Here is a 25,801-nt window from a genome sequence, read left to right as displayed (position 1 = left end):
GCCTATCCGAGGACCAGCAAGGAAATCCCTGAAGCTTATTTCCACAGAAATGACTGTCCTGTTTTGCACTGTTAGTCCAAGTTGCCTCATTTACATATATCTCAAACATACTATTCAGATTTAAGAACTTTTTTTAAAGCCGTTACTATAAGTGTGTGTGTGTGTGTGTGTGTATTTTCTTATAAGCCCAGAAAACTGATAAATGATGATGTTTCTATTTGTCTGCTGAGTGTGTAAATAGGCCACTCTGTGCTAACACATCTTCAGGTTTTTCCTACTTCCAAGTGACAAACAAATTGCATGCTGTAGGTTTAAGTTCAGCGCTCTCTCATTTGCAGCTGCGATGAGTGATTTGATGTATCCGCTCCTCGTTATGATTTTCTGTTCACAGACATTGACGAGTGCCGTCTGAACAATGGGGGGTGTGATCATGTGTGTCGAAACACAGTGGGTAGCTTTGAGTGCAGCTGCAAGAAAGGCTACAAGCTGCTAACCAATGAGAGAACTTGCCAAGGTACGTAGCCCGTTTCGTTGCCATTCGCCACTTAAATAAACAAACTGTCTCTACTTACTCCTACTCCAAAGCTTCTGCTAAACACTCTTTGTCTCATAGACTGAGATTTTTTGCATTAAATGACAACTACGACAAAAGAGCAGTTGCCTCCTGATGCCACAAAAATATGCGCTCAGAGATTTCTGTCCTGCAGAAAAGCCAAACCAGGCCTCTCTGGCATGTTTGTCCCTGATATTTAATGGTAGCTGCTGCTCAGCAGGACCTGGGAGAACTAGCACAGAACAAATAAGAATTTGCAATGGCTGAACACAGGTGTAGGAAATTAGGGGCTCCAACTCTTAAATCTCTGGTTCTTGGATGAATAAAGCCACCACAGAAAAATACGCTGAAAAAAGACAGACAGCTTACAACAATGGAGCCAAATCCAGCCTCTCTCCAAGTGAAAAACAGATGACACGCTATTTTTCCTTTCTTGTATTTATTGATGTGGTCAATCAATATTCAGCCTGGTACACATCAACGTCATGCAATTGGTTTAGAATTGCTGCACTGAATCACACCACTCTAACACGGTACACAAGCATCGTGTGCGTTTGATGAAAACGTACTCTCTGTCGCTGTTCTTTGCAGCCACTCTCGTCTCTCTTTAAATCTATTTTCAGTGGATGCCTTTCTTTCATTATTTGTCGCCAAACAATGCAAAGTTTATTTTGCCAGAATAACACAGATAACTGAGAAAATGCGGTCTGTGCATGTCGGAATGTAAATCACAGCTTGTTTTATGTGGCACCATGCCTTAACCTACTCAGCCGTGTGCTGTTTTGGGCCAGGGAGTCAACTTTGGAACAGGGTTGTTCTTGTTTAGCGCTGTGTGTTTTGTCTGGTAAGAAGGGCTGCGATAAAGCTCGCCTGCTGTTGAGTGAGGTATTGCCAGGCTTGCATACTCCACACTATTGAGTCACCTGTCTGCTACTCGTCTTGTCATTCCTATCGTGTTTTCTCATTTTTGGAAAGGGATCGGGGCAAAATAAAAGCTGAGTGCCTCTTAGTAAAGGTTAAAGTTGATCTTCTTTATTTGCCCTTTTGTTCATGTAGCTCCTTTGTGCTTGTCTTAGTTTTTTTTTACCCTTCATGTTGGAATGTAGATGTGTGGTTAAAGGGGCATACTGCTTATTTAGTATTACTTCCAGACTCTTGTTTGTCTCGCAAGAGACCTATTTGGGGGAAAAAAGAGTGATTAAAATCAAAACAGCTGAGGTCCACAGATCTGTAATTTTAGTCTTTCATGTGGGGTGTGCTCCAAAAGCAAAAAAAATCCTACATTTCCCATAATGCAATAATGCATTTACAAGGGTCATAAGGTTCATATTGTCAGTTGTAAAGGTTAATACGACTTCTCTAGCTCTGTAGAAGACGTTGTGCTGTTTTCATCACCTTTGTGTGCAAGATGTGGAGTAGGCCTCTAAAATTTTTTGGACATAGCTTGGGGTCTAACAGGTATTACTTTGGACTAAACAGCCAGGAGTAATCCTATCATCGAGCTCACTAAAGTGCTTATAGAGTATAAATCCTGAAGTGAAAGACTAAGAAGATTAGGTGCACCTGCAGTAAATTTACAGCCATCCTTCTCCTTGTTTTGCTAATAGTTGCTGGTGCCTCGTTGTGTGTCACTGTGTTCTCTGGTATCAGTTACTCTTAGACATTTGCAGTCACCGTGAGGTGTTGAGATGTGTAAACTGAACTCTTGGTTTATCTTGGTTTAAACAGTCGTGGTGTTTCCCTGCTTTCAGTGGACCATGGCCCCTAAGTCAGGATGCGGCATGTCTGCTGAGCCCCTGTCAGCATTCCACCACCCACAACACCCTCCAGAATCTCCTCCTCCTCCTCCTCCTCTTCTCACTCGTTATTCACATGAGGGCACTCAGATGTTCATCAGACCTTGTGTTTTCTCCAGAGGGAACATCAGTGATGGAGGCCTTATCTGTCCTGGATAAACAATAGTTGCCAGTGTTTTCACTGCAGTCGATCTCATTTGCCGTTTTATTTTGAGTAAGGTTCAAGGTTAAAGTGATGTGAGACGGCATAAAGGAAGTTACTGACAGAAGCTCTGAGTTGCGATTCTCATCTGCATTCAGTGTGACCGCTATCCCCCTGCACGTACATCACCTCATGATGTCGTCTTTGCCCTCCCACTGCATACTTCACCTTAACTGTCTTGTAAATAAGGGTTGTGGGAGTCCCAGATGTCTTGACACTTATGCTCTGTAGCATGATATCACACAAAACGGTGTAATGATAAGTTGCAGATTGACTTCTGGCGTCACTGGTTGCAGCATATTTTAAGGATAAACTCAGTCACCACGCCTAACTCCTAGAGGGTTTTAGACTTTTAAAAGTGCGCTTGAGTTGAGTTTATCCTTAACACGCCAAAAACAATCACTTTTGCAATGCCTCTTCCAGCGTGTGCCAACCCACGCTTCACTCATCTATCACTGTTTTTATGAATCTCCAGAGGCCTCCGCAGGAGAGAAATGGCAAGAACTGTATGAGCTTGTTGTAAATTTTTTTTTTTTTAATACTTGGTTTGTGGTAAATTTTTTTTAATGTTCTAGAAGATTTATTTTGTAAAAGATGATTGATATAACCAGATAAGCTGCAGCTGATGTCAGCACCAATTATACATTTTGGTGTTTTTCCAGCTTTAAAACATCACAGCTTTAAAACGTGTACAGCTTTGTAAACTGATATCTTAATAAGCTATTAATCTCTCTTTTGGTTGCTCTTACAACATGCCTGCCAAATATTAACCTCAGTGATCTTCATATGGTTTATCTGTCTAGTTTGGATTATGCCCAGTGCGCAAATGTCAATGTTTTATTTTTATTTTTTCAAAAACCATGCAAGATTTGAGCAGATATTTATCAGTCTGTCTTCCTGCGTTCTTTAAGCCAGCATATCATTTAACCAAACATACTTAATTGCTGTGAAATACCTGTGACCTCTGTTTAATGGCAGCGTGTGCTTCCTCGTAACCCAGAGGAGGTTCAGATGTAGCTGATGAAAGCATGATATTCCTGGGAAAGTCCTGAGAAACCTTTGTTTTATTTGCCAAGTTGATCCAGCAAAGTTGTAGCACATCCCCATTTTCCACCAGCATTTGTTGTCTGGGCTTGACAGAGATCATTACTGACATTAAAGGGAGCCTTGATCACAATAAAACCAAATGTCATCAGTCTCCTGTAGCTTCATGTGTCTGTCCTTATGGTCTTTGAGCCCATGACATTTAAGCAACTTATCAGGATCCATGTGTAAGAGAGACAGAGACAGGCAGGAAGGAGCTGATTTGATGTAGATTTGCAAGTGAAGCTGACAAGGTGAGAAAACCAGAGAAACTGAAAATCCACGTCTTCTTATCTGCACTCGTACTGTGACATGTATATCTACATGCTATAGCAAAAAAATGTGGATGTTTAAATGCGCATTTACATGATGTCCAAGTAACAGACTGACAAGTCAAATTCTAGGACTTGTAACGACTCTGGCTCATTTAGCATGCTTAAGATGAAAGAGAAGGAAAGTGTTCCCAAGGTCCTATGTTAGCGTGGAAAAACCAACCCAAAGGCTCCTATTATCAGGTAAAGAGTGGGCTTTCTTTTGTCTCCTGCTGTGGCCACTTGTTATTTCAAAACAACTTGGACAATTTCATTTCAGTGCATCGAAATGGAAAACTGCATGACTGCAGGAGGTCAAGCGCTATACCATGCACCAAACAGAAGACGCCTTTCTTGGAAAATACTTTTTTTTTTTTTTTCTTTTTCCTTTTTTGTGTGTGACATATTTTCTGACCCATTGCAATTCTTGACAACCAAGAAATACAATACAGAAGATGAAACGAGGACAGATCCCATTATTATTGGAGGCTTTTTTTGTGTAATTTGTTGAACTGTTTGAAAAGTTTATAACAGCATGTCTTTCTATCTACACAGATATTGACGAATGCTCTTTTGACCGTGCCTGTGACCACTTTTGTGTCAACTCTGCCGGAAGTTTCCAATGTCATTGTCATAAGGGCTACGTCCTTTACGGACTGGCACACTGTGGAGGTGAGCCAGCATGTCTGTTTCTTCTTTGCCTTGTCTCCGGTTGTAAATCTCCTGTCTGTCACTCTTCCTCTAGAGCCAGCACTTCTGTGCTAACCTTCCATTTACTGCTCTTATGTTTGGCAGGAAAAAAAAACACTAGAAATACTAAAAATGTTATTAATTTTAACATGCCTACTGACAGCTTTAATAAAGCACTGCTGAGAGATTTTATAGATTTTACATGACTAATTTACAAAGTGTTTTATTTCTGCAGTAACTGTTATAAGACTTGCAGGAAGTTTAGCCATAGGCATTACAGTGTCAGTGACTGAAATGTCTGCGCAGCTTTTAGAAGAGCTGGCAACACATTTTTACAGACACCCATTGTCCCCTGATGATGCATCCTAACAACCTTTGTGATCCTCTGACTTTCCAAGTAATGTCACAGTTTGTGGGTCTGAATGAAATGTTTCAAAATCGTTTTGTGCATTATATTTATATCCCCCTGAGGATGAATTATAATGACTTTGGATTTCATTTTGCTTTTCCTCTCATGCTACCATCAGCTAAGTTTGTCCATTACTTGAACAAATGCCTTTAAACCATATTGTATTCTGACCACTTTCTAGGCTGGACTCTTATGATTTATTATTATCAGGTTGTCAGATCATCAGGACTGGAAAGAGATCATCTCCTTGGTAAAAACAGAATTGAATTTAAAATTCATCTCCTCGCATACAAAGTCTTGAATGATCATGCCCTCTCATATCTTGAAGACCTCAGATGTCTTTGTTCAAAGACTGGAGGCTTATTTGTGGTTTCTAGAGTGTTTGAAAGTAGAATGGGTGGTAGAGCCTTCAGATATTAGGCCTCTCTACTGTAGAAACAGCTCCAGTTTGGATTCGACAGACAGTCCCTCCAGTTTTAAGTTTAGACTCATAACTTTCCTTTTAGATAAAGTTTGTAGTTTGGGCTACATCAGGTGACCCTGAACCATCCCTTAGCTATGCTGCTATAGGCTTAGACTGCTGTGGGAAGTCTTTCTTTTCTTTTCTTTTCTTTTCTTTTAAGGCTTGGGTAAAACTGAAGTGTATTTAAATGCTCACTCTGAGGTTTAGACCTCTACAAGTCGATTTTCAAATGGACCGCAATGAGCTGAAACAGGTGGCTGCCTGGAAGGCAAGAACTCAATCTAAGAACTTACGCTACACTTGGCAGTCATATAAAGTGCAGACAATTTGTGCTGTACTTAATGTACTAAAACATGAACTAATATCATGGAGGTTATGGTCCTTCAAGGTGGAGTATGTCCATCAAAAATGGGCAGGTAGTTACTGTAGTCTGGTGTAGAACAGATAGGAGAAACGGCCTTTGGTGTCAGAAGGAGGTGTGTGAGGGCACATCAGATCTGCCAAGAGGCCCGCCAGAGCACATCAGGGTGTTGCCGCGATCCTTTGATGGAGTGTGTATCACCAGTTAGAATCTGCTGCTGTCTCCTGCACCTCGGGGCCTCACAGTAGTTTTGGGAGAGACAGAGAGACAGCATATGCACTTGAAATACGTAGCTTTGAAGTGACTCGTTATGTGTTTTTGTCTGTAGTTTGACAGGTCGACTGATCGGGAATGTTGCAACAGAATTGACTATACTGAGACTAGAGAGTGGTAACTTGTAGATGTTTGTGATCAGGAAGTGTAGTTAGTCAAAAACTGCATAGGAGTAACAGTTTTACATTTTTTGTGAACCACCTACTCTTTCTTTGTTTTTTTTAATGCTTAGTTTCAATGGAGTCAGAGATGTGGTGGCAGTGCTGCTGGGTTGCAATGCATTGTAAGGGGTTACTTTTATTTTTATCCACCCACTGTATGTAATTCTGGAATTACATAGTCTGCTGTATTTCAGAAGAGTTTAATAGGTTCACGGGATCCATTCCACACATGGGTAGCTGTATTAGCTGTCAGCTCAGGGAATAAATGTGCCAGGATTGGATTTGTAAGGCTTTTACTCACATGATGGACTGTGATCAGGCTGCACTGAGCTGCTAAAAGGAAAGAAGATGGTCAGGCGTAAATGACTCTCTATAGCATTGTTGAGAGAGCAAGTGATGAATGATTTCCCCTCTTTCTTTTTTTCCCCCCCTCTTTTTACCACCACCGCTGTCGGAACTGTTAGATAACCCCAGAGATTTATGGTGATCGCTGCCGTACTTCCTTCGTCCCCAGCCACAACAGTACGAGGTTATGTTATCCCCTCTGTGGTTTATCAGCGGACATTATATCTGCCAAACAATTCAGAAATCTGGTGTTAAACAATAGACTCACCCTAAACAAACCCAATTAGGTCAGTGACCTGCTGTTAAGCATTGTGCCGAGGCATGTCAACATTCCTCCCAAGTGAGAGTATATCCAGTCATTCTCCCTCTCGGCTAGCAAAACAATCTGCTCATTTTGCTTATCTGCTTTAAAAAATAGACTCAAACTGCTTGTGACTAAATACTTTTTAAGTATTTTTGAATTTACCTAATTTGATCCAGTCAGCATTTACCGTGGCAGAAAGGCATTCTTATCCTACGAAAAACATGTTTGTACATAGATCTATGAAAAAGATCTCTAAACATCAAAAGGTTCCAGTTGATACCTAAATACTTAAAGGGGGCCTATTAGTCTTATTTCTAGCTCCTTAATTGTATTCCCGGGCTGTAATAGAGCAGCTTTCAATAATTAGAAGTTTAAAACAATCTTGCACTGGAACTTGGTTTAGCCCCTTAGTTCATCCACCCCTCTAAACCAAGCCAGTTTACCCTCTTTTACTAGTCAGCTTCTCTCTAAACCAGTTTTTCTTTTGCCAAACCTCCAAAAAGCAGATTGTTTACCATATGCAGATTAATATTAGGTAAAAGAGTCATAAACTAAGCATTTATGGTGCTCTGTATGTATGTTAACCTTATGAATTGTATTTGAAATATATGAAATATATTACTAAATATTACTTGGACACTAAATACCCTGCAAATATTTGTTTTCTTGCTTTGTTATAAACTTCCATGTACTCTTTGGGTGGTTTAATCTGACCTGAAAAAAACATTTGAGGGAGTAAATGTAAAATTCAAAATGCTTTCAATCTTGGAAAGAAAATGTGGGACACATAATACAAAGGGTTGACATCAATACATGTAATGAATGCAATCCTAGTATATAAATAATGCGAACAGAAAATCTAATCTTGTTGGTTACAATAACCTGCTTGTTAAAGGCTGGATTCCACTTAAATTCATTCGATTATGGCCGAATGTTGCTGTGTCAGAAAATATGATTGATTGAACAGGTTAAAACTCAAAAGGTAGTCACACTTTCGAAACGGTGAAAGTTGCTCTTTAAAAAAATAAATCATTACTCATCCTGAATGTGCTACATGAATACAAATTCCTTTATCATAGCATTGAGGATTGATTGTTGCATAATGCAGAATAAAATGCCCCTCATAGTTTCTGTTGCTTACAATAAGATACTCATCTAAGCTACAGAATGTGTGTGTGTGTTTTTTTTAAAGCTATAAAGAAAGGAACGAATTTTATCACACAATACAAACAGCGTTGCTGATGCAATGTAGGCTCATGCACCGTAAGTGCCTTTTTATTCCAAGGACAACTCTGAAATCACCAAATAGTCATTAAAAATCGTGCAAATTACTCATATTATATTCATGCAGCTGCAAAGTGAGAGGTATGTACTGCACAATAAATATGTCTTCAATTTTAACATTTACATATATTTTTTAAACAATTAGTCCTATTTTTTTGTTATTTTTGAACATGTGCTAAAGTGCATATTTTCACTTTGGTGTCATGTTTATAGGATGTAGCTGAAATATTTGTAGTGCTTACAATCTTAAAAAATGTGGGGGTTTTGCTGTTTTTCCTTTGTTACAAATAATGAAAAAAAAAATACTCTGAAACAAAACTCGTAATGTCCAAAACTAACTGTAACCTAAACTAAAATCAATTTTAATGTAAAAGTAAATCTAAAAATTGCTCTGAGTTGACATATGATCACCCCTCGACTCCAGTATTTGGATTTATCCGTTGCACGGATGCACGCCAAACCACAAAAAAAGGACAAATTAAAGTGGAACTTTCTTCTTCTTTTTCTTTTTTTTTAAGAAAATAAAAGGAGGGGGTTGGTGATTTATAAATATTTGTCCAATGCAGAAAACACTGCCCAGATTACACTTGGAGAAAATTCTTCTTAAAAGCAACATGGGCCGGTTGGCGATTAAGCTCACAAAACTGATTACAGTTAAAAGATTTTGACATTTTTATGAACCCTAAATTTCTGCTACATGATACAAAGCAGTTGCAGAGTCTAAATGTCAGATCGTCTTTTTGTTCTGCCCTTTCCTTTCTTGGCTCGTCTCTACATCGGCTCTGTTAGAGCATGCAAAGCAAGAAAAAAAGATTAAAGCGATCTGGAGAAATGTTAGAATAAGTCTTTTTGGTCACATTTCAAATTTGAGAAGAACAAAGAAGTCAAAACAACAGTTGCTGGCAGATGAGCTCTGCTTCCATCAGATTTTCATTAGAGCTCTTTGTCCTTTAAATGAAGTGCTTTGATGCAGAGGATAAGCAGCATATCCCTCACAACATTTTCAAGCAGTTCTGGCTACAGAACAGCAGAGCGCTACTGATGAAGTCATCATCTTCTTCGGGGAGCGCGGTGGCACGCAGACTGTTTGTATTCAGAGTGAATAATTGAATGAGACAAGAAAGAGCATTTCATATCAGCAAGCAAGATCATCAATCACTGCCATTATCTCCGTTTCTTTCCCAGTGCCACTTGTCCGTAGCCTGCCGAATCCTCAGCTCCACTCACTAAACTAATTTTCTGTCTGGCATCGACGGCAGCCAGACTGCATCTGGATCCCGGATGCTGTTAGTGGTTTTAGCTCAGCATGTGTTTGAAAAGTTGATTATAATTTACTGCTTGCCACAAGTCTTTCTCCTTGAAGAGCAGAGAAATTCTGACCATGAAATTGAATGTGGGTGACATCAAAACGAGAAATCACTTCTGTTTACACGCAAACACATTAATCTTTCCAGAGCGTGAGGATGAATGGAACTGAGCTTACAGGAACTCGTCATTCATAGCTGTGCTGTTTTATAAGAGGCCTGCTTGTCTTTCATGTAAATCAGCAGAATTGACTCCAGATTGTTTTGGACTAATCACATTGTTGTTGTTTTTTTTAATATTTCTGTTGCCGTATTTGTCAATAAAAATCCTTTTCCCTTTGATATTTTTTTGATCTTCTCCCAGGCATGTTCAGATGTCCACAGGACATTTGTACTTATGTTAACACCTCTCTTCACAGATATCGACGAGTGCAGTATAAATCGTGGAGGTTGTAAATATGGTTGCGTCAACACACTGGGAAGTTATGAGTGTACCTGTCCACCGGGGTACAAGCTGCACTGGAATAAGAAAGATTGTATTGGTATGTAGCAGCACTGCCCCCAAGTGGTTGATTCACTGACATACACTCGAAGTGGGCCTTTTCCACATACTGCTTGTGCAGTCTTTCTCTTTACGCCAGCTTATTGGTGTTAACATTATGTGATACATTGTAGATTGTGTTTTCTCTCAGAGCCTGTGAAATGTCCTCCTGGGCTTGTAGCACCAAAGGCTACACTGACCTGCAGCAAGACTGGCAAGAAAGAGAGCTGCTCTCTTACATGTGCTTCTAAGGCTCACTATCTGGCAGGTATGTCACCGCAATTCCGAGTCGAGTCACAAAGTATCTCAGATCCAAAAGATTAGTTTATGGACTTATTTTATTTTTGTGTGAACCTTTACAGAATCTGATAACAGCTACTCTGTCAGTTGTGGTATCCCCATCCTCAGAGGGAAGTCCCCCACTAGGCTGAACTCCAACAGCAGTCAGAGCTGCATAGGTTTGTCACTCTCAATATTCATATGGTTGCAGAGTTTTCGAGGACCCAACATGTCAATCACAACAGCACAGACAGCTGTCTTTGCAGGGATGGCAGTGTGATGTTTCAGTGTCCTCCTACCCACTGGGCTGTGTTTGTCTGTAGAGGCTCTGGCCCCTCCAGTAAAGCAGACGGCTTCTTTCAAGATCAAAAACGCCAAATGTCACCTGCATCCTAAGCTGCCTGGCCGAACTGAGGACAGAGGACGGACACTGGGACAAGGTCAGTCCTTAACTGGATATGTTCCTTTACAGATGTGTTGTTTATTTATTTATTTAGGTTGACTGCTCTATAACAGATCCAAGCAATGTATGCCGGTGCTGCCTTAAAGATATTATATGATATTGTGTGTCCACAGGAGGGGGGCAGCCCTGCAGCAACTGCCTGGTAACATTTGTCAACCTTAAATGTGACTCCTCCAAGAAAGCTAAAGGGCGACGTGCTCGCAACCCCTCTAACAAAGAAGTAACACGCATTACATTAGAGCTGGAAGCTGAGGTCAAACCTACAGATGCTACAGGTTGGACTTTTTTTTTTCCATCCCGAAGGAAAACCTTGATCAACTTAGTTGGTGCTTAAGACATAATTATTTAAAATGTTATTTAAATTTTTTATGGACTCCAATCCAGGGAGTTGTAATCTCAGCTGCCTGAGACAACGGATGGAGAAGCAGGTTAAAACCTATATCAAGGCTCTGAAGAAGTCCATCAACCAGGAGCGCTTCCTCATCAGAGTTGCTGGTTTGGAATATGAGGTGGCCCAAAAACTTCCCCAGGCTGCTCCTATTCAGGAAAACTGTGGTCCAGGCTGGGAGAGGGACAGTGGCCGATGTGGTAAGACCAGAGAGCAGAAATGGTAGTCTTGGATAAGCTAATTTTGCTGCAAGGATGTATTTAGAAACTTAGGATGTACTCACAGTAGCCAATAAATACCACACATGAGCACGTCTGAGCTCCAAAGTTCAGTTAATTTGACTAACGGGAGCACTGGGTCATACCTGAGCGTCAAGTCTGGTTAACTCTGTCCTGGGCTGCTTGAACAGGTGGGCCCAGGCGGAGATTGGTTGGACTGTTGGTTATATTACAGAGCAATTGTGCCCAGTGTTAGTACACCCTAAATGTCAGAATATAACCTTACGAAATGTCACATTGTGCATCATTGTTTCATAGAAGGTGTGTCTTTGGCTAGTTTTCAGGTGAGGTCTCTTCGCAACAAAACTAATCAGTCATCACCCAATCAGACCCAGCCACAATCCTAGGAGATCAGCTGATTTAAGTGTCATCCGGTATCATGTGATGGCTCTACTATAATCCAGCAAATGTAATAAAGGACATGCAAGTAAAGCTGTTTTAGCCAATTGCTTCTGCCCCTGCAAGCTACTTTGGAACCCACTATCACCTGAGGTGCCAATAACAATAAAACAAAAAAAACAAAATTGTGTTCATCTGCTCTGGTTTGCTCTCCTCATGTGTTACAAAGATTAACCACCAGAATTAATAGAAATGATCCCAGATACAAATAACAAATGCATATTTGTGCATATGTATATAGTGCATATTTTCTCCATCCACGTTACATATTTAGTTAATGAGGAGTTATAGCTAAGTGTGTCCTAATCTCTAACTGAAGCCATTGTGGATGTTCTCTCAGTCAGATGTTTGCCAGGCTCTTACTACCACGGTGAGCAGGAACGCTGTGTCCAGTGTCCACCCGGCACTTTCCAGGAGAAAGAGGGGCAGCTGGCCTGTGACCTCTGTCCTGGAAGCGATGGCCATGGGCCTGTGGGCGCGCGGAACATCTCCTCCTGTGCAGGTAGCCTTGTTTAAAGTCCCACGGACTATGTTAAACATCCATTTCCGACTCATTAAAAAGCCTGATCCCTGTGTTGTTCACATCAAATCCAGGCCAGTGTCCAACAGGGTACTACTCCAGCAGTGGATTCAAACCTTGCCTGCCATGTCCTCAGGGCAATTACCAACCAGATTTGGGACGGACCCTGTGCTTTCCCTGTGGGGGAGGTCTCAGCACCAAGCGGGAAGGGGCCAGCTCCTTCCACGACTGTGAAGTCAAAGGTCAACTTTTTATCTTTGCTGGGGGGAAGAAATCCAAACTTCTTCGCTTAATATTTTTACTTTTTCCCTGCAGTTGATTGTTCTCCAGGTCATTACTACAACACCACAGTACACCGCTGTATCCGCTGCCCTGTGGGGACCTATCAGACAGAGTTTAAACAAAACTACTGCATCTCCTGTCCTGGAAATACCACCACTGATTTTGATGGTGCCACAAGTGTCTCACAGTGCAAGAGTGAGTATGAAAATGATTGTTTTGTGTTGTTCATTTTTCTCAGACATGGGCTTGAATTTAATTTGATATGTTTGTGTGCGTCTAGACAGGCAATGTGGCGGGGAGATGGGCGAGTTTATGGGTTATATTGAGTCACCTAACTATCCTGGTAATTACCCTGCAAATGTGGAGTGCATTTGGAACATCAACCCACCCAGCAAGCGCAAGATCCTAATTGTTGTGCCGGAGATTTTCTTGCCTTCAGAGGATGAATGTGGAGATGTGCTGGTTATGAGGAAGAACTGTAAGTGGCCCTTTTTCATTAGCTTTCATTGAAATGTAGTAATTTAATCACACTATGAATCTGGTCATTTTTCTTCTTTAATACAAGGGTCAGCTACATCCATCACCACCTACGAGACATGTCAGACGTATGAGCGGCCCATCGCCTTCACAGCTCGGTCTAGACGTCTCTGGATTAACTTCAAGTCTAATGAGGCTAACAGTGCCAGAGGCTTTCAGATCCCCTATGTTACTTATGATGGTATGAAACATTATCACTTTTCTCACCAGATGGCTTAGATTGTGAACTGTTATGTGTCTAAAATTTTTCTGACAGACTTTATTTTGACCTTAAAGGGTTGTTTTATAAAATAAATCTATTTCTAGTGAGATCAGTGTATCCAGGCAGTATTATTTTTAATATATACAAATATCACACTTGTGGTCAGTGACAGTCTTTTTATTTTTGTCAGTGTAGCTGTGTAAAAACAACACATATTAGTTTTTTTTTTGCAAAAAGATGGACAACATTTAATTTGAATGATTGGCTAATTATTGTACATGGAAACTAGTGCTGTCAGCGTTAATTTCGTTAAAATGACGTTAACGCCATAACCGCATTAACGCGGCAAATCTCCGTTAGCTAGTTAGCGCGGATCGCCCCGTGCGTGGGGCTGCACAACGGAGATTTGCGGCGTAACTGGAGATTTGCCGGTTGTTATGGCGTTAATGTCATTTTAACGAGAATAACGCTTACAGCACAAAAAACATATCTGCCGTCATGACTAAAATGTTATATATTTTGCACCAAAAACAGTGGAACTGTGGTGGACATGCCATTTAAAACTGCAATTAACTGTTACTATTATATATTTGTCATCTGATTTTAAATGATCGATTATTCAGAAAAAACAAAAGTTGTAAAATAGAGGAAAATATCATTTTTTATGGCTAACAGTCCAAAATACAAAGGAAAGGAATGTTACAGAGAGGTTGGAAAACGTGACTGTCTGACAGATTAATCAGTTTCTCTGCCACCCTGATGGCTTAGGTGTGTACCAAACACACACCTGCCTATGAATCACCTTTAATGTTACACTGTAGTTTCCCTTTACAAAAAGGTGACATTAAGTTGAGTCAAAGGGAGTTTTCCAGGATATGAATGAGTTTTTTCGCCATGTTTGTGTTAATTTTTTCACCACCTAACTTGTTTTGCATGACCTGTTTTCAGCATGCTATGAGAAAGCAAGCAGTGATTATATTATGCGTTGTTGTTTGTATGAATTCAGAGGACTACGAACAGCTCGTAGAGGACATAGTGCGAGACGGAAGGCTCTACGCCTCTGAAAACCATCAAGAAATCCTCAAGGTTAGCCCAGCCCCCTTTTCTTCTTCCTTTTCCTGCTAACTGTATGCATCATTGGCATCATTCATTGTTGCGAAGGTGATTCATTGAAGAGGAAAGGTGTCGTAAGAATAAACAAAGCTGTTGTTGTGAGTCAGGCGGTGCGTTAATATTGACGAGATTAATGTTCTCGTACAGCTGCAATTTTTTTTTTCCAGTATTTAGCAACACCTTCAAATGTGATTAAGGCAGTAACTGAGAACTAAAGTGTGTTTCACTAAAGACTTTATACCTGTTGATTTTTCCTCACAGGATAAAAAACTGATAAAGACTCTCTTTGATGTGCTGGCTCACCCACACAACTACTTTAAGTACACCACTCGGGAGTCCAACGAGTTGCTTCCCCGCTCCTTCATCCGCCTCATAAGCAGCAAAGTCTCTGCTTTTCTGCGACCATACAAGTAAAAGCCACACAGCTGCCGACACGCCGGATCGCGACCCTCCCCCCCAATATCCCCCTCCATCTTATAGGCCACATCGCGCAACTCTCACGGGACACGAGACATACTCTTACGTTTACCCTCTTGTTTTTTTGTAGGCTTTGACAATAAACACTATGCAGACCTGAGAAATTTTTCAACACCGTTTTTGTTTTGTTTTTTCTTTTTTGGTCAGTTACCATTCAGCACAGGTCTGCATTCCTGAGCTCAAACATTTAGTGGGGATATAGAGTATTGTGAGTGGGTTTGGTTTCTATTGTGTTGTGCAACGAAACCACACACACAAAAAAAAAGAAAACAAACAATAGAAACGCCTATTTCAGACAGTAGGAGTGATGTTGTGTGCGTGCTGTCTGAGCTTGTTATTGTATTTGCTTAAATGAGCTCAACTCCTACCAATAAGTATGACTGTAAGTGTTGTGCAAGTGTTGTGTAACTCTGGTTCCATCTTCAGTGTCTGTGTGCTGTCCTCGAGGAGGAGCAGTTGTAAAATTCATGTCGCAGCTGCGGTCCAGCTCATTCAAAGCCCGACTATATTTGAGCTCTTAGAGCAGTTTCCAAGGGTTTTACTGTTAAAACAGTTATTCTCTGTCTGTTTAGACTGTACCAGCATTTTCCAACCTTCAGATTATTTCTGTTGCTCTTTTCCAAGCCAACTTAAAGCAAATACAAAAAAAGGGTGGTTAGCTATTTTAGGAATGCGGTGGATATTATGAAAAAAGTTGTTGGGAGCCACAGAAATGAGATAATGTGATGCTTAGTGGAACATGTCTCAGAGAGAAAGAAATGTCTTTGAGGGACATTATGTTTGCTGCTTCTTTTAAAAGGTCACTTTAATTCTTCAGTCTCATTGTCTTTCTGATGTACGCTACACATTTATAATCTATAGGTTTAAAAACAAAGGGAAGCTCCGAATCTGATACACTATAGTTTCTACACCCAGGAAATTGATATTCTCACCTTGCCTGTCTGTGGACCACCAGTTTTATAATTTGTTTTTATTTTTTTTAATTTTTTTTTAGTCTTGTAAATAATGAAAATAAATTAGACGAGGGTTGAATTCTTTAATAACGATTTTCTTACACAGGACCCCCAAAATCATTTTTTGCCCCTCATGTCCGACCCGCCTAAAGTCCAAAGACACCCAAGACTGCTCAAATTTTATTCTGTCCTAAAGAAGACAGCTCTTCCAAAGACCTCCCAAGAGAAGGCATGTGTAGTTGTCTTGGGCTCTAGATTTGCAGTCAGTCATTTTCCTTTATTTTAATACAGAGTGCAATGATTGAAAATGAATTCTTGGTTAAAGCCAAGTGTGACACAACTTGTGAAATGTGTTTTGGGTTGTTTTCTTGTTGCGACTCCTTGTATTAAATGTAAGTCATTGTGGGGAGAAGATTTTTAACTTCTAAAATGTAACTACTTTTAGAAAAATGCATTATGTGTGGTGAAATGTAACAAAGGGGTGGCATCTTGGTGAGGTGGTTGGCACTGTCACCCCATGTATTTTAAGACTCAGACTTTAGGAGGACAAAGAAATTGAACATATTGGACTCAAATGCGATGTTGGGCCAAGTAACAACTCGTCAGCTATAAAATCCTCACTTTATTATCAGCTTCAGTCATTGATTTATATCTTAAAATCCAATATGCAACTTCTCCATGCGCTCACTTGGCCCACGTTGCCAAAAACTGACCCATCCCACCTAAATCAGCTTTTTTTTTTTTTTTCCTTTTTGCAACCTGATTTACTCCCCCCCCTTTTAATTGTTGCCTTTTAAAATAAGAGTTTGCTATGATGTATCGGAGTTGATAATGATATTTGCACTTGAATTGTTATTGCTCATGTAAAGAAATGTCTGGATTTTGTATTGTCTTTTTAAAATGAATGGAATTGGTGTTCTTGTTTTCTTGTAGCTTGTTTGTTCATGAAATGCTCACTCACCGTTTAGTCTAGAGATGATACACATAACATTATCAACTGTAAGGAATAAAAAAAAAAAAACCCCAACCTATGTACAGATGTGAATGAAAAGTTTGTACCTGTTCTTGCCCAAACGCGTATCAAAATAAACAAACTGTACTTCAGCTTCATTTAAAACATGTTTTAATGTCTGTATAGTAATGTATAATACATTTTTAGGTTATTAGGTATCCCAAATGGCTTAGGTTGATTTTAAATAAGTTGCAGTTTGGTAAGAATGCAATGTTAGCTTAACTGTTTTCATCCATTGAGTGCTGTTAAATAGTTTTGACAGATAGCGCTAAATATGGAAGTTTAAGGTTTGAGAGCTGGGGAATTAGCCCCACTGGTTGACAAAACCTGGGGAGGGGAAAAAAAAGGCAATCATAGTTTTAGTGTGGGAACAGTACTTCAGGTTACTCATACCAGGAAAAAGTACTGATTACTTACGTCTGCGTTGACATTTGGGAAGCTCAGGTAACCATCGGCCATCACGTTCACAGTACACTGTACCCGGCCCACTCATGACATAACCCATATTACACTCAATATATATAGTGGCCCTGTACTGAAACTTCTGATTGTGGTTTCCTGTCCAGTAAGCATTAGGCACATTTGGTGATGGACATGTTATTTCTGTGGGGAAAAAAAAGAAAAGAATTCAACTTTAATGATTATTCATAAACACAATAAAAAACTACAATCTGCTCTGTCAGAATATATGACCTTTGCATTCTGGTGCAGGTGCACTCCATGTCCCATGTTTAGTACACCAAATCTCCCTTTCTCCAACAAGAGTTCCTGCACGACACGAATAGCGAATAACACTCTTGTATGTGTAAGGTTCATGTTGAAGGCCAGTTATTTCTGCGTTGCTCACTTCAGGTGGGTCCTCACACACCGCAGCTGCAAGAAATACAATAATTTTAGGATGCTGAGATTCAGGAAAACCAACTGACATCTAAAAGCTGTGGTGTGCTTGTGCAATAGGCAACCTAACCTTCACAAACAGGGTTGCGTCCGCTCCAGCCGTTATTCATGCAGTGTCTGGTTGCATGTCCCACAAGCATGAACCTAAACGTCAGGAAATGGGTCGCAGAGTTCATTTAAAGACCACATCTTCAAAATGATTTCTAAAATTCCACTTCTACATTGGACACAGTGATTAACTCAATTGTATGTTATGTTAACACAATTGTAGAATAACAATTGTGACTCGAGTACAGAAAACATTTTGTGAGTAATAAATGCAGAAGTTCTGGTAACTCCAAAAGGCTGAAAACCCTTTTGTTTCAAAGTTGCATTCACTGAGAATGCAGGAGGTTTAAAAATTCTTACCCCTCATCACAGACGGCTGTAGCGGTATCTCCAAATTCTACTCCAGTATATACAAACTGTCCATTCTGAACATCTCCAACTGAGCCACAAAGCTTTCCTTTACAGCCAAAGAACAGAAATAATTTAACATGACAGTACTGCATTTCAAGAATTTTTATTGTAATGTCCAGCAAGACAAACTCATCATGTGGTGCTGTTGTTTTGGATAACACATTCATTCATCTCAACATGGATAAGTTTAATTGAGCCTCAAGACTTGGTCAAATGAGATAATGCAGTAATCCTGTCCAATTCAAGGTTACGCTCAGTGGTAACCCAGCCTAGATTAGAGGTATTTTTTTAAGTATGCAATAGGAATGCAATGTTTTAAGCACTCCCCACAGGGGTGATACCATGGTAAAAATGTAAATGCATGAAAAAAAAGTAAAGCAAAGAGACTTAAAAATCCATACTATATGATCTAAATCATTCCACTGTAAGAAAAGTCAACTTCAGGTGGTAGAGGTTTGTCCAGGACTCACTGTTTAGTGTATCCAGGACGATATTTGAAAACGGATATGGAGTAAATTATTTCTGATTTCTGAAGGGCCACTAAAATCCTCTGATGGACAAGGGTGCAACTTACAATTTAATTGATGAGTGTTACATTAATAAATAAATATTCTAAAATATTTGTTGTATGTCAACAATAATCCTATCCTGGTCATGGGATAAAATGTGGAAAAACTAGGATTTATAAAAAGACTTGATCAAAAAGAAATATAAAATATACTTACGCTGACACTTAAGCTTCAGTGGTGTCCATTTCCCATTATTACAGAGGCGAGACTTTCTGCCACCTGCTGCAACGTATCCAACATCACAGTTGTAATAGACCTTTTGCCCAGATAAGAAAGATGTCTTTGTAATGAACCTGTCAGCAAGGTGGACATTAGAGTTGCTGACAGCTGGTGGCACACCACAGCTACCTGCTGAAAACATTTTCCACAGGGGAAGATATCACTTTAGTTTTAGCAAACTCGGATGAAGACCATTTTTCATAGTGCTAATGCAGCGTAAGTGGCGTATCAGGTAAAAATATGAACCCTTTACCAGGTGATGGTTCAATTTTATCATCAGGTATGGGAACACATTGAGGAGGTTGAGGCTTCCACTGGCCACTGGAGTCACATGTGATCTGCTGAGCTCCATTCAGCTGGAAACCCTCACTGCAGGTGAAGGTCAGGTTATCTCCCACCTGGTATGCAGAAACACCTCCAGTTCTCTGCACAGAGTTGGCTACTTCTGTGGTTGGGCAGGTGATACCTCCCTCTGATAGTAAAAATAAGAAAAATTTACTTCATGTCTTAAGTACAAGTGAACAAAGGTTAGAATTTACTAAATCTAAATACTTATTTTAGAAGAACTGGCTATGCAAATATACTCACTGGCCACTTCAGTAGGTATACCTTACTAGTACTGTGCTGAAACCATTAGCCTTCAGAACTGCTCTAATTCTCTTTTTCATAGATTAAATAAGTTCAATGAAATTTTTTTTCTTAGATTTTGGTCCATGCTGACATGATAAGTGTCCCATAGTTACATATCCATGATGTGAATCTCTTGTTCCATAAAATCCCACAGGAGCTCTGTTTGAGATCTGGTGACCATGAAGGCCATTTAATCACAGTGAACTCATTGCCAAAGCCAACAGAATATGGACCACTGTTGTCATAAAGGGATAGACATGGTCAGAAACAATACTTCAATAGGCTGTGGTGTTTAAACAATGCCCGACTAGTACTAAAAGGCCCAAAGTGTGTCAAGAACATATCTCCCACACCATTACATTAACTACAGTCTGAACTGTTGTTACAAGGCAGGTTGGATCCATGCTTTGATGTAGTTTACACCAAAATTCTGACCCTGCTATCCGCCCTAATCAGTCTGTCAATCTCTTGCTCCTTTTTCCCCTCACTTGTGAACAAGGACCCAAGATACTTAAACTCCTCCAGTTGGGGGAGCAACTCTTCCTTGATCCAGATTAGGCAATCCATCCGTTTTCACTGCTTCACACTTGGCTCCGAACTTTTCAGAGCTGGAACCTCATCATCTGCAAAAAGCAGAGGAGATCCTGTGGCCACCAAAGTGAAAGCCTTCCACCAATTGGCTCCACCTAGAAAATGGTAAATGGCCTGCATTTGTATAGCGCTTTACTCAGTCCCTAAGGACCAAAGCGCTTTACACTACATTCAGTCATTCACCCATTCACACACACTGGTGATGGCAAGCTACATTGTAGCCACAGCTGCCCTGGGGCACACTGACAGAGGCGAGGCTGCTGGACACTGGCGCCACCAGGCCCTCTGACCACCACCAGTAGGCAAACATGGGGTTAGTATCTTGCCCAAGGATATTTGGCATGCAGCCAGGAGGCAGCCTGGGATCGAACCACCGACCTTCTGATTAGTGGCTGACCTGCTCTGCCACCTGAGCTACAGCCAAATTAGCTACAGAAATTGTACACAGTTGTACACAGTCTGAATAACTCAGCAGCAGGCCAGCACCCGATACTCCTGAAGCATCCCCCACAGGATACTGTGAGGTATGCGAATAAATAGCTTCTCCAAGTCCACAAAAGTACACTGGTTAGACAAACTCTCATGCACCCTTAAATACTGTTGAGAGGATAAAGATCCACTGTTCCACAACCAGGACAAAAACCAAATTTTTTCCTCCTGCATTTGAGGTTTGACTAATGGATGAACTCTCCTCTCCAGCTCCCTGGCATTGATATTCCTGGGGAGGCTGAGCGGTGTGATCCCCCTGTAGTTGGAACACAGTCTCCGGTCCTGTTTGTTAAAGATTGGAACGACCACTCCAAGGTCAGTCCAGGGCCACCATCCAAGATTTCCACATGATGATGCTGAGGCATGTCAAACAAGACAGCCCTACAACATCCAGATTCTTTAGAAACTCCAGTTGAACCTCATCTAATGCAGGGGCCTGGACACCAAGGAATTATTTAACTGCCTCAGTCACCTCACCTCTGGTGATAGGCAAGTTGTCCCCACTATCCCCAGAATCTGCTTCCTCTACAGAAGACATGCCAGTGGGAGGAGGTCCTCTAAGTATTCCTTCTACTGCCCGACTATGCCATCAGTTGAAGTCAGAAACACCCCACTCCCTCTATACACAGTAGAGGAAGTGGGGAGCTCCAATGCTTTCCCCTGCTGAATCACATGTTAGGTTTTCCAGAGTTGCTTCGAGACCAACAGCAATTGTCTCACTGAACTCCTCCCACACCTGAGATTTTTGCTTTAGCTACTGCCTGAGCTGCTTTCCACTTAGCCTGCTCCTGTACACCCACCACCTACAGGGAGACCCTGGCTATCGAGTCTGGCTATTGGGACATAGATTGTCACCTCTCTGGCAGGGAAAGTGCATTGTATGAAGTTGAGAGATATCGGTTAGATATATTTGGGTTCATACATCCCATACGTCAGACTCTGGAAACAGTTTCATGGAAAGGAGCTGGATTGTTCCAGGACTGTGCCTGGACTTGCCCTGAGACAGTGGGACTGTACGTTGGGGGTTTTGCTGGTGGATGACAGGGTTGTTTTCTTGGACCTTCGGGTCGGGGAACGGGTTCTGACTGTTGTTTGTTCTTATGCTCCCATTGACAGTTCAGACTACCCAGCCTTCTTGAATTTACTGGGTGGAGGGCTGGAGTGTGCTCTTCAATTATCCTTCTGGGAGTCTTTAATGCTCACACACGCAATGACAGTGAGACCTGGAGGAGCATGATTGGGAGGAACAGCCTGCCTGATCGGAACCTGAGTGGTGTTCTGCCTTTGGACTTCTGTGCAAATAGCAATTTGTCCAAAACAAACATGGGAAATTTGCTTCAACTGAGTTAAAAGATTAAGCTCCCAACTTACATAACATTCAGGGATTAGTTACGCATTAACACTACCACCCACTTAAAGCCACCCCTTACAGTTTCACAACTATTGGGTTTCCATTTACAAGCTAGTTAGAGTACTTCAATGTACCACATCACTGTACCTTCACATGATGGGACTTCACCAGCCCATCCAGACCTTTTGCATATCATGTAGTTCAGCCCTTTCAGAGTGTATCTGTAGATAAGAGATGCAGTCAAACACCACTTAAAAGTCTTATTCTGATGTTTTAGGAGTTCTTCGAAGTAAAACTTACCCCTCATTGCACACAGCATAAACCTTCTCCCCGGTGTATGAATTCCCTTCATACTGGAACTCTCCATTGGTTAGCTCACCAACATTGCCACATGATATCTCTGTTAAATGCAAGATAGTAAGCATGTAAATGACACATTACAGTTTAATTTCTAGATGGAAATATAAAAGCCCACAACCAAGGCTGATTTCACTGGAATGTTTTATGGAGGTCTAGAAAAAGAACTGGAACATGTGAAGAAACTGATACTGTAGAGGACTTGTCATTTGATGCTTGTCTGAGGTTAAGAAGCCCAGAACTGGTCTTGATACCAGCAATATAAAAGAATTTTAAATCATGAAATGATCATTTATGGTTAAAGAGGCTGCAGAGATGAACTGTAAAACACAGTTTATTCTTCGAGCCAAAATATGTGGTGAACTATAAGCCTATTTATGGGGAAAATGACTCAAAAAAAGCAGAGTGATGAATCATGTAAATTACATACATTTTTCTTCAAAGAATTTTCACCCTCAGTTGATAATCTGACGAAACGTATTTCTTTAGTTTCCTTTTGCTCTGTTAGCACCATCTTGCATCTTGTAGTTTGGCAATGATTAAAATCAGTTCCATTTTTAAAAAGGCCATTGATTATGAAGACAGAACTGCATTAATCAGTTTGGTTGTAAAACAGAGGCAATTATGTTACAAGTACACTATCTCTTATAATCTAGTTAAAAATTAGTTTGCAGTATGGTTATTTAGACCATCACGTGACTCTCAAACCAAAGAAAGCCAAAGAGATTATGCCCCACATTTTTTTCTAATTCAGAAAGTTTTTGTTTCGAGACATTTATTTTTCTTAATTATTTAGTAAGGGAAAAAAGTTATTCAAAGTACATTAAATGACTCTATTCAACTGATTTAGACTTGAAAAAATGTGAATCTACCTTTAAGGCTGTAAGAAATGTTGTTGTCAGTAAATTTCCCAAACACCTGTGTGCATTCTGACTTCTTTTTATGAACGACTTTTTTCTTGATAAATTCTTTTACTTGTATATCTATTAAACACCTTCCCCAGTAGGGGGTGTTAGCGGGCTTCTGCGCTGCTTTAAATCCATCTAAGTAAATTACAGGTCTAAGAATATCTCAGTAAACAGGCTGTTGAGTGAAACAACACGCAAGCGACTCTTTTTTCCGCCCTTGAAAACAAATAAATGGTTCATGGCAAATTCTTACTTTCGCATTTTAAAGTCAGTTTGGTCCATTGTCCATCAACACACTGCACAGCCCTGCTGCCCCTAAAAGCAGTGAAGTCGTCATCACAGCTGTAGTAAACTTTCTCGTTGTGGCTGAATTTCTGTCTCCTGGCATATTTCGTCTCCAGTTTGGTGTTCGGGTATTTATCTGGTGCTGAACAATCCTGTGATACTTGACCTGTATTTTTGGGAAATCATACCATCAGTTTCATAAATAAATACATAATTTAAAAAAAAGACACATGATATACGAAAATAACAATGAACAAATCATTACTATTTACCTGAAGCCAGTGAGGCTAACATGAAAACCAAAATACTCCAACCGACAGTCCTCATGTTGTCTTGCTTGTAGGCTGTCCTTAGAGGCAGATGCCAACAGGAGGATCAAGTGAAGCAATTTATAGAGGAAGACTGGGACAGCCCATCAGGAAATGGACATGAAAACATAAAGCTGTACTATTAAAAAAAAGTTATTTGCTTATTCATCGTGTAAGATTAAAAAGGGATGAAAGTTCTACGAGGCTTTAGAAACATAATAAATTTATAATGGGCTTTCATAGCAAAAAAGGATTATTCCAGTATAATAATGCTATTTAAACTGGTTTAGTTAATTTGGTCCTTTAATATGACCTGCACCATATCCTGTCTTTACAATATTAACATACAGACGCTATTTTTTGAATTAAATTTAACTGTATGATCATTTTAATCCTGCAGATGAAGCTGACATTGGGTTTCAGCTGTTTGTCATGTTACAGACTTGACCTTCTTTTATTCTGTGTAATCTATTTCAATGCCGAGGTGATCCAGTCGTGATTTAAGACTTCCAGCAAATGGCAGTTCACAGACTGATAAAAGACGTAACAAAGTATTTTTATGTAAGCACAGCAACTCATAATAACAGGGGAGCCATGACGTAAAGTGTGTGAGAAGAGTGTGGGTGAGCGAAGGAAAATCCGGCAAAGTCATTATTGTAGCAGCAACAACAGATTCCTCTGAAAGCCACAAGCAGCCTCTCCCTTTCCAGGTGCAGCAGAGGTTGTCCCAACGGTTGTAATAACAGCAACACTTGTCCTCATAATCCAAAACAGTTCAGCACCAACCAAAACTCCACCTTTACAAAATGATTGTATAATGTGTCAACAACAGTTTTCCTAAATGTCCTGGAGATCATCATGATGATTGATGTTTTTTTTCTTTTTTTGGAAAATGTGAGTTGAACACTTGTGTTTTTTTGTTTGTTTGTTTGTTTTCGGTCAGCTGTGGCTTTCACCTTGGAACCTTACCATTTTTGCCCAGTCTCTTTGTTAGCACCCCATTATGAACTCTGACCTTAACTGAGACAAGTGACATTTTCATTCCCTCGATGATGTTTTTTTTTTTTTAGCTCCTGGATGAGTCATTGATGAATTAATAAATGCAATTGTTAATAATAACAGTTAATAAACTCAATTGCCATTTAAAAACTGCATTTTTATTTACTTAATTTATCTAGTCTCATCTGAAATTAAAAGACTTTGTGCGATGATTTGAAACATGTAAGTGTGACAATATACAAAAAAGGGGCAAATGTTTTCTCAGAGAACTGTATACAATTGAATTTGAATTTGAAAATCTGCTCGTTTGGAACATGCTTTAATTATTCCCTCCTGCATAGGGAACCAAAATTAAAAGTTTCAGCAATTCTAATAATGGTTATGAAACTCAGGACATGCTGCTGGTGGTAGTAGAGTCAGAGGTCTGAGTCACTATAACTGGCTGTGTATCAGTTATAGTGAGTCAGTTTTGGCATTTGAAATTGCAACTTTTTCAGCAGCTATAATATGATTCTGTGCAAAAGTCACCTCATATTTCTTTATATTTTGCTTCCAAGAAGCCAAACCTTGTAATTTTCTCAAGAGTTCTTTAGGCTGCTTTTTCCACTAATTTTCAGTCCAGTCCTTGTACCGAATTATTTTCAGAGGAATGATTTTTTAACACTTGAACAATTTAAGCATACAAAAAAACTAATGATGAACTAATGTTGTGCGTCTATCTTTAGAGGCTTGCTCTCCCACTCCAGCACACAGACA

The 25,801-nt window shown here is 40.1% G+C and overlaps 2 protein-coding genes across 4 annotated transcripts in view; one reads left to right on the top strand and one right to left on the bottom strand.

The window, feature by feature from the left end:
* The window catches only part of scube3 (signal peptide, CUB domain, EGF-like 3), a 75,587-nt gene extending 58,499 nt beyond the window's left edge, over positions 1 to 17,088 (top strand). For both annotated transcript variants that reach the window (XM_006794259.3, XM_006794260.3), the window contains 15 exons: positions 392 to 514; positions 4,501 to 4,617; positions 9,959 to 10,081; positions 10,232 to 10,348; positions 10,443 to 10,538; positions 10,683 to 10,799; positions 10,936 to 11,097; positions 11,207 to 11,410; positions 12,228 to 12,389; positions 12,482 to 12,649; positions 12,723 to 12,884; positions 12,970 to 13,167; positions 13,255 to 13,407; positions 14,435 to 14,514; positions 14,803 to 17,088. In XM_006794259.3, coding sequence (XP_006794322.2) covers positions 392 to 514; positions 4,501 to 4,617; positions 9,959 to 10,081; positions 10,232 to 10,348; positions 10,443 to 10,538; positions 10,683 to 10,799; positions 10,936 to 11,097; positions 11,207 to 11,410; positions 12,228 to 12,389; positions 12,482 to 12,649; positions 12,723 to 12,884; positions 12,970 to 13,167; positions 13,255 to 13,407; positions 14,435 to 14,514; positions 14,803 to 14,955 — 2,135 coding nt within the window. In that variant the 3' untranslated portion in view covers positions 14,956 to 17,088. The remainder of the gene's footprint in view (positions 1 to 391; positions 515 to 4,500; positions 4,618 to 9,958; positions 10,082 to 10,231; positions 10,349 to 10,442; positions 10,539 to 10,682; positions 10,800 to 10,935; positions 11,098 to 11,206; positions 11,411 to 12,227; positions 12,390 to 12,481; positions 12,650 to 12,722; positions 12,885 to 12,969; positions 13,168 to 13,254; positions 13,408 to 14,434; positions 14,515 to 14,802) is intronic.
* LOC102797746 (membrane cofactor protein) lies at positions 17,078 to 24,465 on the bottom strand. Of its 2 annotated transcripts, none has more exons than XM_006794261.3 (11): positions 24,011 to 24,465; positions 23,707 to 23,904; positions 22,489 to 22,588; positions 22,336 to 22,409; positions 19,381 to 19,599; positions 19,065 to 19,259; positions 18,289 to 18,385; positions 17,951 to 18,024; positions 17,677 to 17,856; positions 17,401 to 17,586; positions 17,078 to 17,310 (listed from the first exon to the last, which is right to left on the bottom strand). In XM_006794261.3, exons 1-11 carry the CDS (start codon positions 24,063 to 24,065, stop codon positions 17,288 to 17,290), a joined length of 1,401 nt encoding a protein of 466 aa, XP_006794324.2. In that variant the 5' UTR covers positions 24,066 to 24,465; the 3' UTR covers positions 17,078 to 17,287. The 2 variants fall into 2 exon arrangements, with proteins under 2 accessions (XP_006794324.2, XP_006794325.2); XM_006794262.3 differs by having other exon boundaries at positions 19,065 to 19,256; positions 24,011 to 24,464.
* Positions 24,466 to 25,801: the final 1,336 nt, after the last annotated feature.

This window comes from Neolamprologus brichardi, chromosome 20 (genome assembly GCF_056152115.1).
Source record: "Neolamprologus brichardi isolate AB-2024 chromosome 20, ASM5615211v1, whole genome shotgun sequence".
Lineage (NCBI taxonomy): Eukaryota > Metazoa > Chordata > Actinopteri > Cichliformes > Cichlidae > Neolamprologus > Neolamprologus brichardi.
Note: the sequence above shows the minus strand (reverse complement) of the source record. Positions and strands in the feature narration are given on the sequence as shown.